This window comes from Glossina fuscipes, unplaced genomic scaffold, assembly GCF_014805625.2.
Source record: "Glossina fuscipes isolate IAEA_lab_2018 unplaced genomic scaffold, Yale_Gfus_2 61245, whole genome shotgun sequence".
Taxonomy (NCBI): Eukaryota; Metazoa; Arthropoda; class Insecta; order Diptera; family Glossinidae; genus Glossina; species Glossina fuscipes.
In genome coordinates, this window is record NW_024003472.1 from 580,996 (window position 1) to 595,904 (window position 14,909).

Here is a 14,909-nt window from a genome sequence, read left to right on the forward strand (position 1 = left end):
TTTTCCATTTCTCCAAATGTAGACATTTAGAGCCGCTTGCGTTAAGTCGTTGAACTACTCTGCATTTAAATCAATATTTGCAAGAAACTAAGGATAAAAAATGTAATTTATATTTTGATCTTTACAACTGTTTTCTCGTGTTGCAACATTGACAAAAGTTACATCAAAATACTTTATCCGATTACTATCAACAAACGTATATATGAATAATTCATTCATTATTATTTGTTGCAAAAATAAATAAGTTCGACTACATGAAAGTATAGTTGCATGAAAGTTGCATGAACTTTCAACAAATTTTTTAGCCAGAGTACTTTTTATTTATATTTGTTAGCCGTACTTGTTACAATAACTTGGCATCTGCAACAATCATATTTGACACTTATTGAAAAATTAACTCGCAAGAACAAAATGAACTTCCTTTTGTAACATAAATGAAATTCGAACCATTTTTTGCGCGAAATCGAAAGTCTGGTCAAACAGTCTACGCTCTATTACTTTAAAATTTCTCGGATTTCTAGGTAAACAATTAAACTAAGTGATATACGCAAGTTTCCCGCCGGACGAGGCAAAATCCGAATTATACGCTAAAAATCAATGCGATTTGGCCTTTACCTTTAATCGCATGAACCATGCATCCTGGTTGGAGCAGCTTTTCTTCCAGTTAATGTGACCTTGCCGCCATTGCGGCAGCTTTATTCATTCTAGCAATAGTATAAGATGAAATATGCCGGTCTTTCTTAATGCCTTCAAGAACTTAATGAACTCTATAATTGCGGTTGGTCGACCAGAACGCGGCTTGTCTTGAACACCAGGATTTTCGGAGCATCTTATGTACATGAGCAGTTTCGCGATATCGCTTTAAGTGCGAAAAATTATAAAATTTTTAGTTAATCTGCTCGAACTTAGTCTCTTTCAGGAATTTATATTCGTTAATGGGTGACATTTTTCCTTGCATAAGTAATTTAAACTGACTACTCTTTGAATATTACACAAGATAAATAAATGAATAATGTTAAAATCATTATGGGCTTAAATGATGACCAAATGTTAATGCTTTATAGGAATTACTTTTCAGACCATTTTTAAAAATTGTTATCTACATAAAACCTTTTCATAATTGTTTGGGATACATTCACGAAGAAATTTTAGCAATATATAAATTAAAACAACTTCCTTTAACTCGTTTCAATGAACGTTAGCAATAACACCTGATATATACTTGCTTATTTCATTCTTATTTAAACCAAGTACCTTAAAAACTGCCTAAACAGTAATTTTCGTATCTATAAAATTATTCAAAAACTGTATTCTACAAGCTTTAAACCTTCAATCATTTATAATCTGGTTTCCGCAGTTGGCGGCCACATTGTAAACGAATTGGGACAGCGTTTAAACGAGACTTTTAAAGAACACTCAAAAATATCCAATTGTCCTTAAGTTTTTTAAGATTAATGTTTTTGATTTCTATAAGTGTGTTTTTGATCCGTTTAATTAATTTAAAAGTAGGTGAATAAAATTAACTCTTAGTCAATTTGACATCGAACTTTTCCTTGGTAGATCTAATGGTTAAATATCACTATTAGCGTAAAACAAGGAGGAAGTGATATGTAGCGTAGACCAAATAATTTTTTATTAACCCTATGATTTTAAAACCGTTCTTAAATACCGAATGCTAATTGCATACCATAGAATTAAAATATTTCTCATTTACATATATTTCCTATATTGAAAATACATTTGACGGATCAATGATGGAATGTCGTTTCTATGTGCAACCGTATGACTTCTTCTGCATTATACACTGAGTAGGCATAATAATTTCCGCGGACTAACAGTAACTATGCAACAAAAATTTATGCTTTGAATGGGAAGCAAGACGATAGTATATTGTAAGCAACAATACATTCTGCTTAGAAAAGACCAACTCATAAAAGACGTACATAAAGTCTTCTTTAAATCGGTCTGTTATAGGTTTTCAGTGTGGTTTCTCAAAGAGCGTCTTTATCGTTCGCATTACTCAGTATTCCGCACCTAAACTCGTCAACGTATTTGAACATTGCACCAATATTTGGTTTAGACCTGTTACAATTTCTTCAGTTGAATGCCTTATCAATATATAGTGGCTCTTACTGATACAAAGACACGTTATCACAATTCAGACACAAAAGACATGCTTAAATTCATTATTTGTTGTGAAAAGTAACGAAAGACTAAAACAGCAGATTGAATGAAACTAATCGAAAAAACGTACAAAAGCAATAAAGCGAAAATCCAAACTAGTGAAAACCGCTGAATGGTAAAATCCTTTAGAAAAACAAGTATATTGCAAGGTAGAAACAAATGTATCCAATGAGAAGTTAGGGGAGCGAACTGCAGGTATAATTAAAAAAATTAAAATTAACTAAATACCCTATTGTACTTAATTTCCCTAATAATTTGAAATAAGCTGCGCTTTCAGAATATCAAGCTATATATATACATTTCATTCTTTTAACATGCTCTCATATAGCCATGTATTATGAGGCTCAATGTTTTGCTAATTACCTAATATATTTATATTAAACATATATATGATCTTGCTACTGTTAAGTAATGATTCCTTGTTTCTCTTTGATTCATTACAGGTCATCATTATTTAAACTCAGTGCAATAGACCAGTATATTTAAACGAAAATTTAGAATAACAAATAATAGCAAGCCTCATACACAACTAACCATCTTTAAGTTTGTCCTCAATAGAACGGTTTTTCGTTTTCGACATGATACACACAACAAACAAAATCACGATTCTCAATTTATAACAATTTTCAACGAAAAATTCAATCTTAAGCAAAACAAAAAATAGTAAATAAATTTGTATAAAAGTAAAAATTAAGATCTCTAATTAAAAAAAAAAAAACAAATAATAAACACAAAAAAAAAAATTAATGCAAAAATCAATTCAACTTCCGCCAAATGATAAATTTTTAAGAAAGTAAATTATAAAAAATTAAATTTCGGTAACAAAAAGTACAAAAACCTCCCGTTTTAGACAAAACGCCAAAAGATGTAAAGTTAAAAATTTTAACTCGAAAAGAAAAAGTATAACCAAAAAAACCTACGAAAAATAATATTTTTTGCTACAAAAATAATAAAAGATTAAAGGATTAAAATTCAACTTTTATATGTATTAAACGATACTATTAGGACTTAAAATACAAATTTGTTATAACATAAACAGAAAATATATTTATTGAATGAGAGAAAAAAATTATATTTAAAAATATTAGTTTTTGTTTTTATTTTAATTAACTTATAATACATGTTGGTAATTGCGTATTCGCAAACGCGCGCATATTCCTAAAGCTCATTGTTAAAAGAAGCGCAATTTACGACCCTTTCCCTGAGGACGGCGTAGCTAACATTTTTAAAGTCACAAAACTTTTTCCAAAACAGCACTAACATCGTTACAGACAGTTTTCAACACCATTTTCCGTACAGTTAGCATTAGTTTGAACAATACCAAAATTAACTATATAAATAGTTGTAAGAATTTTAGCGAATCTAATAAAAAATATCGTCAAAATCATACGCATATTTAAACATTCTGCCTACAAAGACAACCAGAATATTAAAGAGAAAAAAGAGCATAATATACGTTACTCAATTAGGCGTTTGTGCAATCATTTTATTTATTAAATTATCGGTGTTTTGCCTCTTCGTCCCGGGCATAGCTCTTTTATATTTTCAGGTAATTTTAACGAATGCACGCATGCATAAATGTTACTGTCCAATATGTACAAGGTTACGTGGAGAGCTATCCGTAAATATTTAAACAACCGTATCTTTTTCATTTCTGCTCTTTAATTTTTGTTTTTTCTGTTTTAAATAAATAAGTAACAATTAAATCAATACTAAAAAATTCTTAAAAAATCACAATCCTTCGTATTATTAAAAAAAGGCAAGAGCCTAAATTATGTATAAATACACAAACAAATAGGTATATGTATATACATATAGTTATATCTACACCTATATATCTATATCTATGTACATCGATTCATATTTATGTATATACATATAGTTATATCAAGCTATATCTACATCTACATATGTATATATATGTAAATATATGTATGTATACGTAATAGAAGTATAATATACAGAAGTGTATAAACTCATTGTTTCGGTGCAAAAACACTCAACAAAAATATAAGAAGAGCAATTCTAAGAAAGCGATATTTCCGGGAGACCTATACTGCAGCAGTATCTTCACACCACTTTGTGATCTCAAATTAACTAATAATAAAACGAAATTAAAAAAATTGTTACCCAAAAATATTGCAGTTAATTCTCTAAAAAAAACAAAACAGGAAAAGTAGAAAACCAAAATACTCGTCTTTACCGGACTAATATCATTTTAGAAATTCACGGAATTCTGAAATCTACGATTTTTAAACGTGTGCCTTAGCCTGGCCTTAAATAATTTAAATTCTATATTATGTACATAAATTAACAAAATCGATATAATATGAATACACACCACTATTGAAACCCGTACCCATTCATGATCATAAAATACATAAATATAACTTGTATTAAGAATACTGTAAACAGGAAAAAACTACACAGAAGAATGATTTGAAAATCTGCAGGTAAGTTTATTTATAGTTTTAGTACTAGAGTCGATGTTAACTCAAACAGATGTTGCCCTAAGGTGAATAAAAATTAGACAATGCCCAAGTTTCTTTTTTTATTAATTGGGGTTACAAGTACACATCGCAAAAAATTAAAGTAACGGTTTATATATTATACACCGAAAAAAAGATTTTTCACTTGTGAAGTTGAAAAGATTATAAATAATTAAGGATCCCAAGTCCCAACTTAGTGTATTTACGATTTCAAAGCTAACATTGTCTATGTACCGTTAATTTCATTATTATGTTATGAAAGGAAAATGTAAGTTTTTATCAATCATGTCAATACGAACCACAAACACTAAGGAAGTAATTAAAACACAATTTTAAATAAGAGAACGATGTTATTATGATATTGGGAGAGCGTGTCTTTCATTAAATTAATCTAAATAAAACTTACAAGAAAATAATAAAAAGAAGAAATTTCCCTTTCACCGTGTCCATCTGTAGGTCTATTAGTTAACTTCTTTCTCAAAGGCTCACAAGGAAAAACAATATAGTAGATACACATGCAAATCGTTTTCGAAAATATATGTACTCCCAGAAAGTTGTTTACAGCAACTTAGATAGATATAGAGACATTAAATATAGTTAATCATATAAGATTTGCCAAGAAGATTTGACAGAGACACTTGAAGATGCCGCCTGCTCGAGATCGCCGTTAAGTCCCTATAGTTTTTGTATAGTTTTCTCTCTTAACTATGTTAGTTAATTATAAATTGGTTTTCACTCCAAAATGAACTCTCTTCATATTTCTGTTGTAGATGGACTCATTGCACCTGATCTAAACTCTCACTCTTTTTCTCTCGTTGTTTGTACATTTTTCTTTGATGCATTTTTATCTAGAAGCTTTTATAACTTTTTTTTGTTTTCACAAACAATAAAAATTCCACAATAATATTGGCAACGATGTATATGTTGTGTGTTCACGACGACGTGTTTGTTACTTTGTTGCAGATTTACATATCAAAGGAAGAAAGTTTATACATTTGTGTAGTTATCAATATATATAAAATTTTATCAGGAGACTTCTAACTCTAAGATCTCTTCACTGCTTATATAATTGCATTTATTAGATATGTTAGATTATATCTGCTAAACGTTGTCATTTTTGCCGTAGTATCTGTGCTAATTCGGTCAATAAATGCTAATAATTATCGGTGACTAATTTTGTTTTGTTAGTCCACATTTGAAACATTTAATAAAAACCAGCTTTTACAAAAAAAATTCAAAAAAAAAAAAAAAAAAAAAAAAAACACGCCGATATACAAGGAAATGTAATTTTGGCTTAATACACACAAAGCAAATAAACATCAATGTGCAGTACATGCTCTTAAATAAAGCTCCAAGCACGAGCAACGGTGCCTCTTTTAATTTCTTTTTTTCACAATTTACATATAACCACAGCCAAAATATAAGTATGTATTTGTGAAGTTCACACAATACGCTTTTGATTTGTGTGAGATTTTACATTGCTTTTACTATTGTCGTCATGCATGTTTGACCGTCTGTAGATCTGTGAGTCAGTATAGACGCAAGAACTGATATAGTTGCCGATAAGTAGAAAGCCGAACGATTCAAAAAATCTAAAATTTCGATCTTGACTTATTCTTAATTTACGGTTTGTAACAGATATCAGTCGGAAAATTGAAGAGGGTTTTAAAGCAAATATTTAAAATTAAACTAAAGGAGTTTAAAGTTTTTTTTTTTAATTTTTGCTTTTAATACGCTCTTCAAATACCTTATGATTTAGATGGCGATAATTTTTGCTCAGTTATTTTGATGTCTGCCGAAAAATAGTCTTTACTAATTTTTTCATTGGTATGGGAAACAATCAAAAATTGGCGCATAAATTAGTTTAGAATATTGCAACTTTTAAAAAATCCACAAGTTAATTCGCCATTAATTCCCTGTTGTCTGTTAATTTACACATTCGGAAAAGGGTTCATATTTTAAGGTTAATATTTGAAAATTTATCCACATAAGTTTCACTAACATTTTTTATTTATAGTTGAAGAAACTTATCATCGTAACGACAAAAATTTCCAAAAGAATACAATCGCGAGGAATAAGAAGACACGAAGAGCTCTACAATAAGCAAAACTCTTCTCAACAACGCCGGCATTTAATATACAAAAAATTAAATCGAAGCACACAGGTAAATAATTTTCTGTATAAATAGAAAGGCTATTTAATAAATTCTGTTTTAATTACTTTCGGTCAATGAGGATACCCATAACTACATGAACATAAGTTTGTACGTAAACATGTTTATGCTGAAACAGATGCTTAAACGGAAAGGCAACCGAAACTCTATTAATGTAAACAAATTAAAGAATTTCAATATTGTATGTTACAAACAAGGTGAACAGAAGCAAATTAAAACAGTATATTCACTTTGTGAAGCATTTCCGATTCACATGTTCCACTCCACAAGCTCCCAACTTTCTCGCTCATGTTTACATTAACCAATAATCAATATATCAAAAATCCTGCCTGCTGTATATTCTGGATATTCGATTAGTTTTAAATTTTAATTATGAAAACTACATCCCTACTCTGCCGGTAAATGACAGTTATATGTATATATATATGTACATATATTTACATATTTTGATATGTGTCTGCGATGTATTATACGTAAGAACAGATATTTGATATTTGACTGCAAGTCTAAGTAAAGTTAAGGTCCATTAAGCTAAACGTGAAAGTGCTGCAAGATAAAATTCTTAGACCAACGTAGCCATCTTTGGAATCTAACAATGAAACATTTGCAAGACGAACAATTTGTTGCTAATTGTGGCCCTTTGCCCATTGGATAGGCTCTACCCTATGAGGACAGCAAAAACAAAAACAAACATGAAGATTGCAAATTAATATATGTAAATATAGGTAAAAGCAAATTTTCTCTATATTGATAGTTTGCGAAAAGGATTTTTATTTGTTAGACTTTTTACTTTGCTGCAGGTACGCTTTTCAGGGGCGGACCAGCTTGCTTTAAAATAAAGGATACAGCCAGCTGTCTGAGCACAGTCTGAGCAGAGTTTCAATTTTCTTTTTTATATGTACATGTATATGTTATTATATCTATTCGTCGATAAATTTTCGAATGTTACAAATGAAATGGCAAAATTAGTATTCATCCATCTTGCCATGATAAATATGAAAAAAAAAAAAAACAAATAAATAAATAAGAAAAGAAAACTTTAGCGGTAGAGAATACACAAACGCACAAGGGGACCTAAGCACACATATAGGCATGGACATGCAACCAATACTACTATGTGTAAGCTGATAAAGTAGAGGCAGAAAAAGCACGAAATATCCACGAAAAACAAGGACACATGCAAGAAAACTGCAACAATTAGATCAAAAAGTGAGCACACACGCACACGTAGAGATATATACAACATCTTAAGAATTAAAAAACAAGTAGTAACAACTTCGGAAAACGACGCTTCTCAACTATTACGATTAGATGATGATGATAATTGTTATGATGATGTTGATAGAAATAATGATGATGGTAATTATAATGATGACAGTGATAATGGTTGCGATAATAATGATGATAATAATGATGATGATTAGAACGCTTCAAAACTTGTATAGAAACTCAAGTAACATTTCGCATTTATACTTAAGAAAGCACGGAAACTAATATTAGTTTGTTTTCAGCTCTCGTGGTATATCGTACATTCAGATTTGTTGTATTATACATTTCGCTTAAAGTAGAAATGAGTTAAATGAATAACCACAAGTTCTGTATAAATAGCTTTAATAGAAGCATTTCTTATAGGAAAAAAGAATTTTTTAAATTATTTTATAAATCGTTAAAAAGCAATAATAATATACTTGAAAAAGAGTGCTACAAAATATATCCAAGTTTTAGAAATGATTTGATTAAAAGGTTTCGTCAGATTATGTCAAGTGCAAGTAAACAGCGAAATTTGAATACCACAAAAATCCAAAGATCTTTAAAATTAAGCTTGATTCACTTAAACTTTGTGTGCATTATGTTCGAATTTGTGTATACAATGCCACTAGTGCACTTTGGCGCCAAGTTCAAATGACAATGTCTACATCATCATCATGAACAACTCTGACAACAGGGCGGAAAAATAAGGCAAATAAAAACATCGACTGACTCAACGATCGGACAAGTATACACGTATCTGTCGATTTTAGTTTCTGTATTCGTGAAAACTTAAACGTTGATTGTCCAGTAGAAAAATTTTTATGTTACTTGCACGCGCATATACACAACTGCACTCAGGCATGCAAATTCATGTCTTTAATACTTAACATATAAAGCTGTGAAAATTTTAATCATTATGTGATATATGTTAATTTCAGTGGCTTCAAAATAATAAAGGATAATAATTAATAATAAAGGATAGATGACGTAGTTATAAAAGAAAATGAACCGTCAATCTTGCTGAGATTTCAGTTCACTTCAATCAAGTGAAAGCATCGTTTATTTATTTCCTTTATTTCTGCGTAGACATGATATTACTTGACGTGCTGACATGTGTGTTCCTTTCCGCATTCATTGCCTAAATTACAAATATTCCAATAGTATTTGAAATTATTGTAACTGTTGAACTGTCCTCTGTCTCACTATAAAATTTTTCAAACTACTTTACTGACATTAAAGTAGAATAAATTTGACAATGTACTCGATTTACATGGAGCTCAAGAAGCTGGTGTACATATTATCTAGATTCCAACTAACGAATACGTTGCAAGGATTCAGGAAATTATATAATGCATTGTAAATTTACTTTGAATCTTTAAAATAAACATTATCAAAATCAATTGCACATATGTGCTATTGTTTATCCGTTTAACTAGTTTGTCCAACGCACCTAGTAAATTGGTTGTGAACGGCAAGTAATCGGCACAACATAATCATGTGAATAACGTTACTTGTTTCAAACTTCAAAAGAGCGTATCTTATTTTTCCTCAGATGACATACCTCCTAACACTTCTAAGGTTTTTGCATAAACTGAGATAATGGCTTTACTTACTATTAAAAGATAGCAAGTCGGAAACCTATTGTTTCGTGAAGCGAATTTTATATATTCCTTACTTCGAGCATAGATGTACCAAGTACTCGTACTTTTAAAAATTAAAATCAAATGCATTTAAATTAAGACATTTCGCTTCATTAATGCAAAATATAAAAGCCAGAGTAAGGTTTTATTCGCCGATTGAGCATTAGTTATATTTCATTCTTTTCAAAATACTTTTGCTAAAAGAAGGCATTACATGAGAAGTGGCTGAAAAAGTGGCCGATTCGAACCATTTTCAACAGCATTCATCCTCTGCTCGAAACACGCCGATCTACCAAATTTCATCAACATAGCTCAAGAATTGTGATCTGTAGATTGAACGCATGATAACAAGTCAAACAGACAAGCTTAAATTGAAGCAAAAAGGCGTTCTGAAACGATCAATATAGTAAAGGTAGGTCTATCTCAAATCTACTAAAAGTGTTTAGCACTATGAAGAAAAGTTACAGAAATCTTTTAGTCAAATACAAAAACTATAAAATGTGGAATTTTCATGGAAAGGGAGGACCAGAAGAAATAACTTGCTTATAAAAAGAAAACAAGGACACCTTACTAAAAGACCACTTTCTTTGTTAATGGTGTTTGAAAAAAATAACCAATAATAATAATATATTATAAATTTTCGATTAAAACAAACGCTCAACTTTCTTTAATTGATCTCTGTATAATTTGTTCGCATAACCATTTTTAAACATTGCTACTGTGTTATTTGGAAGTTACCTGTCTATACCTTTATCTTGGTTACAGTTTGGAAACCTTTTTCAATAAGCAAACAAATTATTGTACGGACACATCTGTATGGATTTCGAGACGTGCATTGCTTAACTTAAAATACATGTGTATAAAATTCAATGCACATTTCAAAGCGACAGAAACGAAAACGCTCGTTCTTAAAACTTTGCTTTGAATCCCAGAAATTTCGCTAAGCTGTAATGTGTTCATAAACTGTTTAATTCGATATAATCAATGTACACAAAAGAGGCATAGAAGGAATTGTGTCAGCAAAAGCCAACAGAATCAAAGAATTAAATGAAAATATTAAAATAAATAAAAAATATAATTTGTAAAGAAAACTAATTGTAGCCACACTGGGTCAACACCAACAATTTCCATTGGAACCGCGTATACGGCATGAAAGTGTCGGCAATAAGCAGAGGCAGCTATCAACAAATAAATCGGACCAACCAGGAAACGAAAAGAAAGAAGGGAAACGCAAAGTTAACGTCGATCTAGATAAGGAGACTAATTTTCTAAGTGGACGTTTGAAAGTGGATCAGTGGTTGTTGAAGAATTTTAAGCACAGCGGTGAGCTCACTAATGTCGATTTACATCCTTTACAAGCACCCATAACAGCATCTGTTCCTCCCATCAACACCAAACCCAACGACAATAGCGATAATCAATATTACAATACATTAGCGACCTTGTCCTCGCGCGACGCTGGCACTGTTTTGTCCCTAACGTCAGCCACGCATGCTAGCTTTGCTGTACCCCAATCACCCGTTTCAACACCGACGTCCAGCTTTCACCCTAATTATTCAATTTCACCAACCGCCCACTTCGGCACGGAATCAGCTTTTCATGTTGCACAAATGACTACAACAGATCTGGAGCAAGGACACGTTACACACTCTCATGTGCAGCAACGTTCGCAACAACACACATATAACACTTTCAACAACCAACAACAGCATCATCAACTGCAAACGCAGACGCATCTCATAAATCCGTTTAAAATGGATGCTGATTTTTGGCAGCAAGCCAGAAGTGGTTCATTCGGACTACACGCTGCTGCTGCGTTAGCTAGCAATCACATAGGTCATCATCATAGTCACCATCAAGCACAACAAACCAGTGTTGGAAACGTTGCAGCACAATTACATCATCCGCAACAATTACATCAGCAGCAACAACATTTATCCGGACAAGTTGCCAGCGCTGATCAACAGATGCATCAGTTAACCTCGCCACCAGTAATATCAGCCTCACAACAGCACCATCAGCCCCATCTTTCGCAATTATGCACTGAACAAAATCACCATCTGCTATTTAACGCAGCTGCGGCTGCCGCGGCCGCCGCCCATCTAAGCGGCGTCGTGTCAAAATCGCATGAATTGGATAGTACAAACATTACTCAAGACGAAGATAATAATGATATACTATCTGGTAACAAAAGTAGGAACGGCAATAACAACGAATGCTCCTCAGCGGCAACAAAGCAGGAGCTATCAGCTATTCCAGGCTGTAGTAACAATTTGCTACCCACTGCAAATAATGGTACGCATACAGATAATAATATACATCACGAGCAATCATTACAGTTGCAAACAGTTCAACAACAGCAACAACCACTTAAGTACGAACATGAAGCTTGCACCTCTAATAACTTACCCCTTGAGGCGTTACAACAGCAACTACAGCAACAAGTACAACACCAGGAGCAACAAATCTCAGCTGATAAGGCCGAAAGAGACTCGGGAATTCAGAGTGACAAACATATCGCAAACTCATTGCATGCAAGCCATCATCATAATATGCAGCAGGAACATCACCAACGTCATAGCCAACAAACACAATTAACAGTAAATGCTGTTGGCAGATCGGGTGACACCAGTCATAACGAAAGTCCAACCCACTTACAACAATTGCGGATGCAATCGCTAGAACGGCGCAGTTCACCAGACACGCAACCACCAACGCTACCGTTACATTCCGAAGACCCTTTACAGATTAACACTTTTGCCAAAAATGGACCAACAACAACTTCACCGCAACCGTCCTTAAACTCAGCTTCTGGTGGCAGTTCTACTCCTGACTTGAAGTTCAATAGCGAAAATAATAAGGTACCAGGTGAATTACAGGTGAGTATATCGATTTCAATTGGCAAATGTGGTGCGGTGTGCTTTGTGTTTGTCATCCTCGGTGTTCGTGCAGTAAGAGTTTCCAATTACTTGTTTGAGGAGAAACCGATTATTTTGAATTTTTTGAGCGCACCTCGTCTAGCGCTAGATGCAATAATTCCCCACGGTTTGAACAGAGATAAATTTGAGATAAATTGAATAAGAAGAGGTTTCCGACGGTTTCTTGTCACACGGGATCAGTCATTAATGTTTCAAAATTCCTTACTAAAAAAAGACCTTTATATATCTAGACGACATTAGAATCATGAGATAGGAAAGCTATTGTAAAACTGATCGTGAACATTGCCAGTTTTTTAAAAAGAACGCTATATTTGTTGTAAGTAACTCCGGACAGAAGTAAAAAGTGAAAAGTCAAACCGTTCAAAGAAAAACTTATTTACCGGTTTGTCCTAAGATCTGATTACAAGGTCTACCAAATACAAACCGTTCATTTATATATATCTACTTTATCGCAGTGAACACAGAATTTAGTGGGGTAGGCAACTTTTATTTTTAATGAGTGCTCTTTGTTTATAAAATTTTCCTCATATATAGCGGCTAGCTATACAATTGTTAGTTTTTCTATCAAAAATAGGCAACCAATATGAATGAGAGGATATTCAAAATTGATTCTAGTAATTTTCCCTGACGATTGATTTGTTAACGAATCCATAACGGAGAATAATCTGAAATTTCTCCAAAAAAAATGCTTAAAGAAAATATCGTCGTCTTAAGCACTGTAAACAAGGAGGAAAGAAAAACAACTAGTTCTAAAGTTGCAAGATCCTTTTAAAAGTCATACTTTATAGTGGTGCGACCTGTTGATGATTTCCTAAGTGAAAAGGTACATTCGCTCTACTACTAGGGCTCTCTTAAATATTGATGATGCGAATCATCCTACAAAAAGCATTCATGTAATAAACTTTCTTCGGCTAACAAACAATGTTCATTCGCTGAGTAGTTATATAAGCATCATTAATAGTTATATAAGACATTATTTATTAAGCCACATTAAATTAATCTTCTTTGAAAATCTAAACACTTACTTAGCTTAGTTCATAAGGAGAAGAAAGACTTTTCAAAAGTTTGTGTGACCGGTTGTTTATGCCTATTTGTTTTCCTATTATTTCCAAAATCTTTGGTTTCGAATAGCACGTGAGCGTAAAGATGGGACATGTGGGACCTAAGGGATTGTTTTCAAATAATGATTTCATCTCCTTAAGAATGCTTTTACAACTCTTTCTCCGCCATGAATTCATTCTATACTTTCACATATCCAAATTTCATTGAAAAGCAGCTCTTACATTATTGCAATATGATTGAAATGCTGAGTTCGCTTTATTGGTTAATATCTATTTAAATAGTCTTCAACTCTTGTTTTCTTTTCGGTTCTATATTCCAGATGTGTGGAGAAAGTCTAATTTCACGTTTAAAATTATTTGCATCTGACAAAGTTCAATTAATGAGCGAGCTAACAATAATGATAATTACAATAAGTAAAAAAATAAAATAAAATGTTACACTATTTTAAAGATTCATATGATTCATTTTCAATTTACTTCAATTTTAATATCAACTTAATTTAATTTGAAATATAGTAATTACAAAGCCAGATTAAAAATTGTTCATGGAAAGATTATCAGTACAGTAATATATAGGTACTCTATATAAGAGAAGATAAATAAAGTTTTCGCAATAAACACTTTCTGTTTCTCTATCCACGCAACGTTTATAACGAACATAAAGTTATGTGGAATGAAGCATATTTTTATTTATGAGTGAAATGACTATATAATAAACTTTGCTATGTCTGTCGGTCTGTTACGATTGCATTTTGAAGAAAGACGAAACTTAGTGGTGCATTATGGTATTGAAACCGATCCCAATCATACGTTTTCTTGCTATAGTTTTTTTTTGATTTGTATTTTGTATACAGAAGAAATAGTCACCACAACACATTCTAAAATCAATTCTATTGCAAAACAAGTATGCTAAGTTTGGCAAGCCATAAGCTATACAAGAAAAAAAATGCTTTGTAATTCGGGACGTTTCCGCGATTTGCTCAGAATCTTTTGGTCTTAAATTTTTCTTTTCGTTTTCGTGAAAAAAGGTTCAACCCGATTGAAAGGTCCATCAACAATCAATAAAAAATGTTCTTCATGTCTTACATTAGGAACACTATTTTTTTTTTTGTTTTAAACTTTGAAAATGAACTATATTGTAAAGTAAGAGGCGCTGCCATCTTCGTTTATAT

At 32.0% G+C, this 14,909-nt stretch overlaps 1 protein-coding gene across 1 annotated transcript in view; it reads left to right on the forward strand.

Annotated features, from left to right (window-relative positions):
- Nucleotides 1-3,697: 3,697 nt before the first annotated feature.
- The window catches only part of LOC119643558, a 61,695-nt gene continuing 50,483 nt past the window's right edge, over nt 3,698-14,909 (forward strand). The window contains exons 1-4 of the mRNA XM_038042943.1: nt 3,698-3,733; nt 4,134-4,637; nt 6,691-6,837; nt 10,503-12,616. Of these exons, the coding sequence (XP_037898871.1) occupies nt 11,348-12,616 (1,269 nt within the window). The 5' untranslated portion in view covers nt 3,698-3,733; nt 4,134-4,637; nt 6,691-6,837; nt 10,503-11,347. The remainder of the gene's footprint in view (nt 3,734-4,133; nt 4,638-6,690; nt 6,838-10,502; nt 12,617-14,909) is intronic.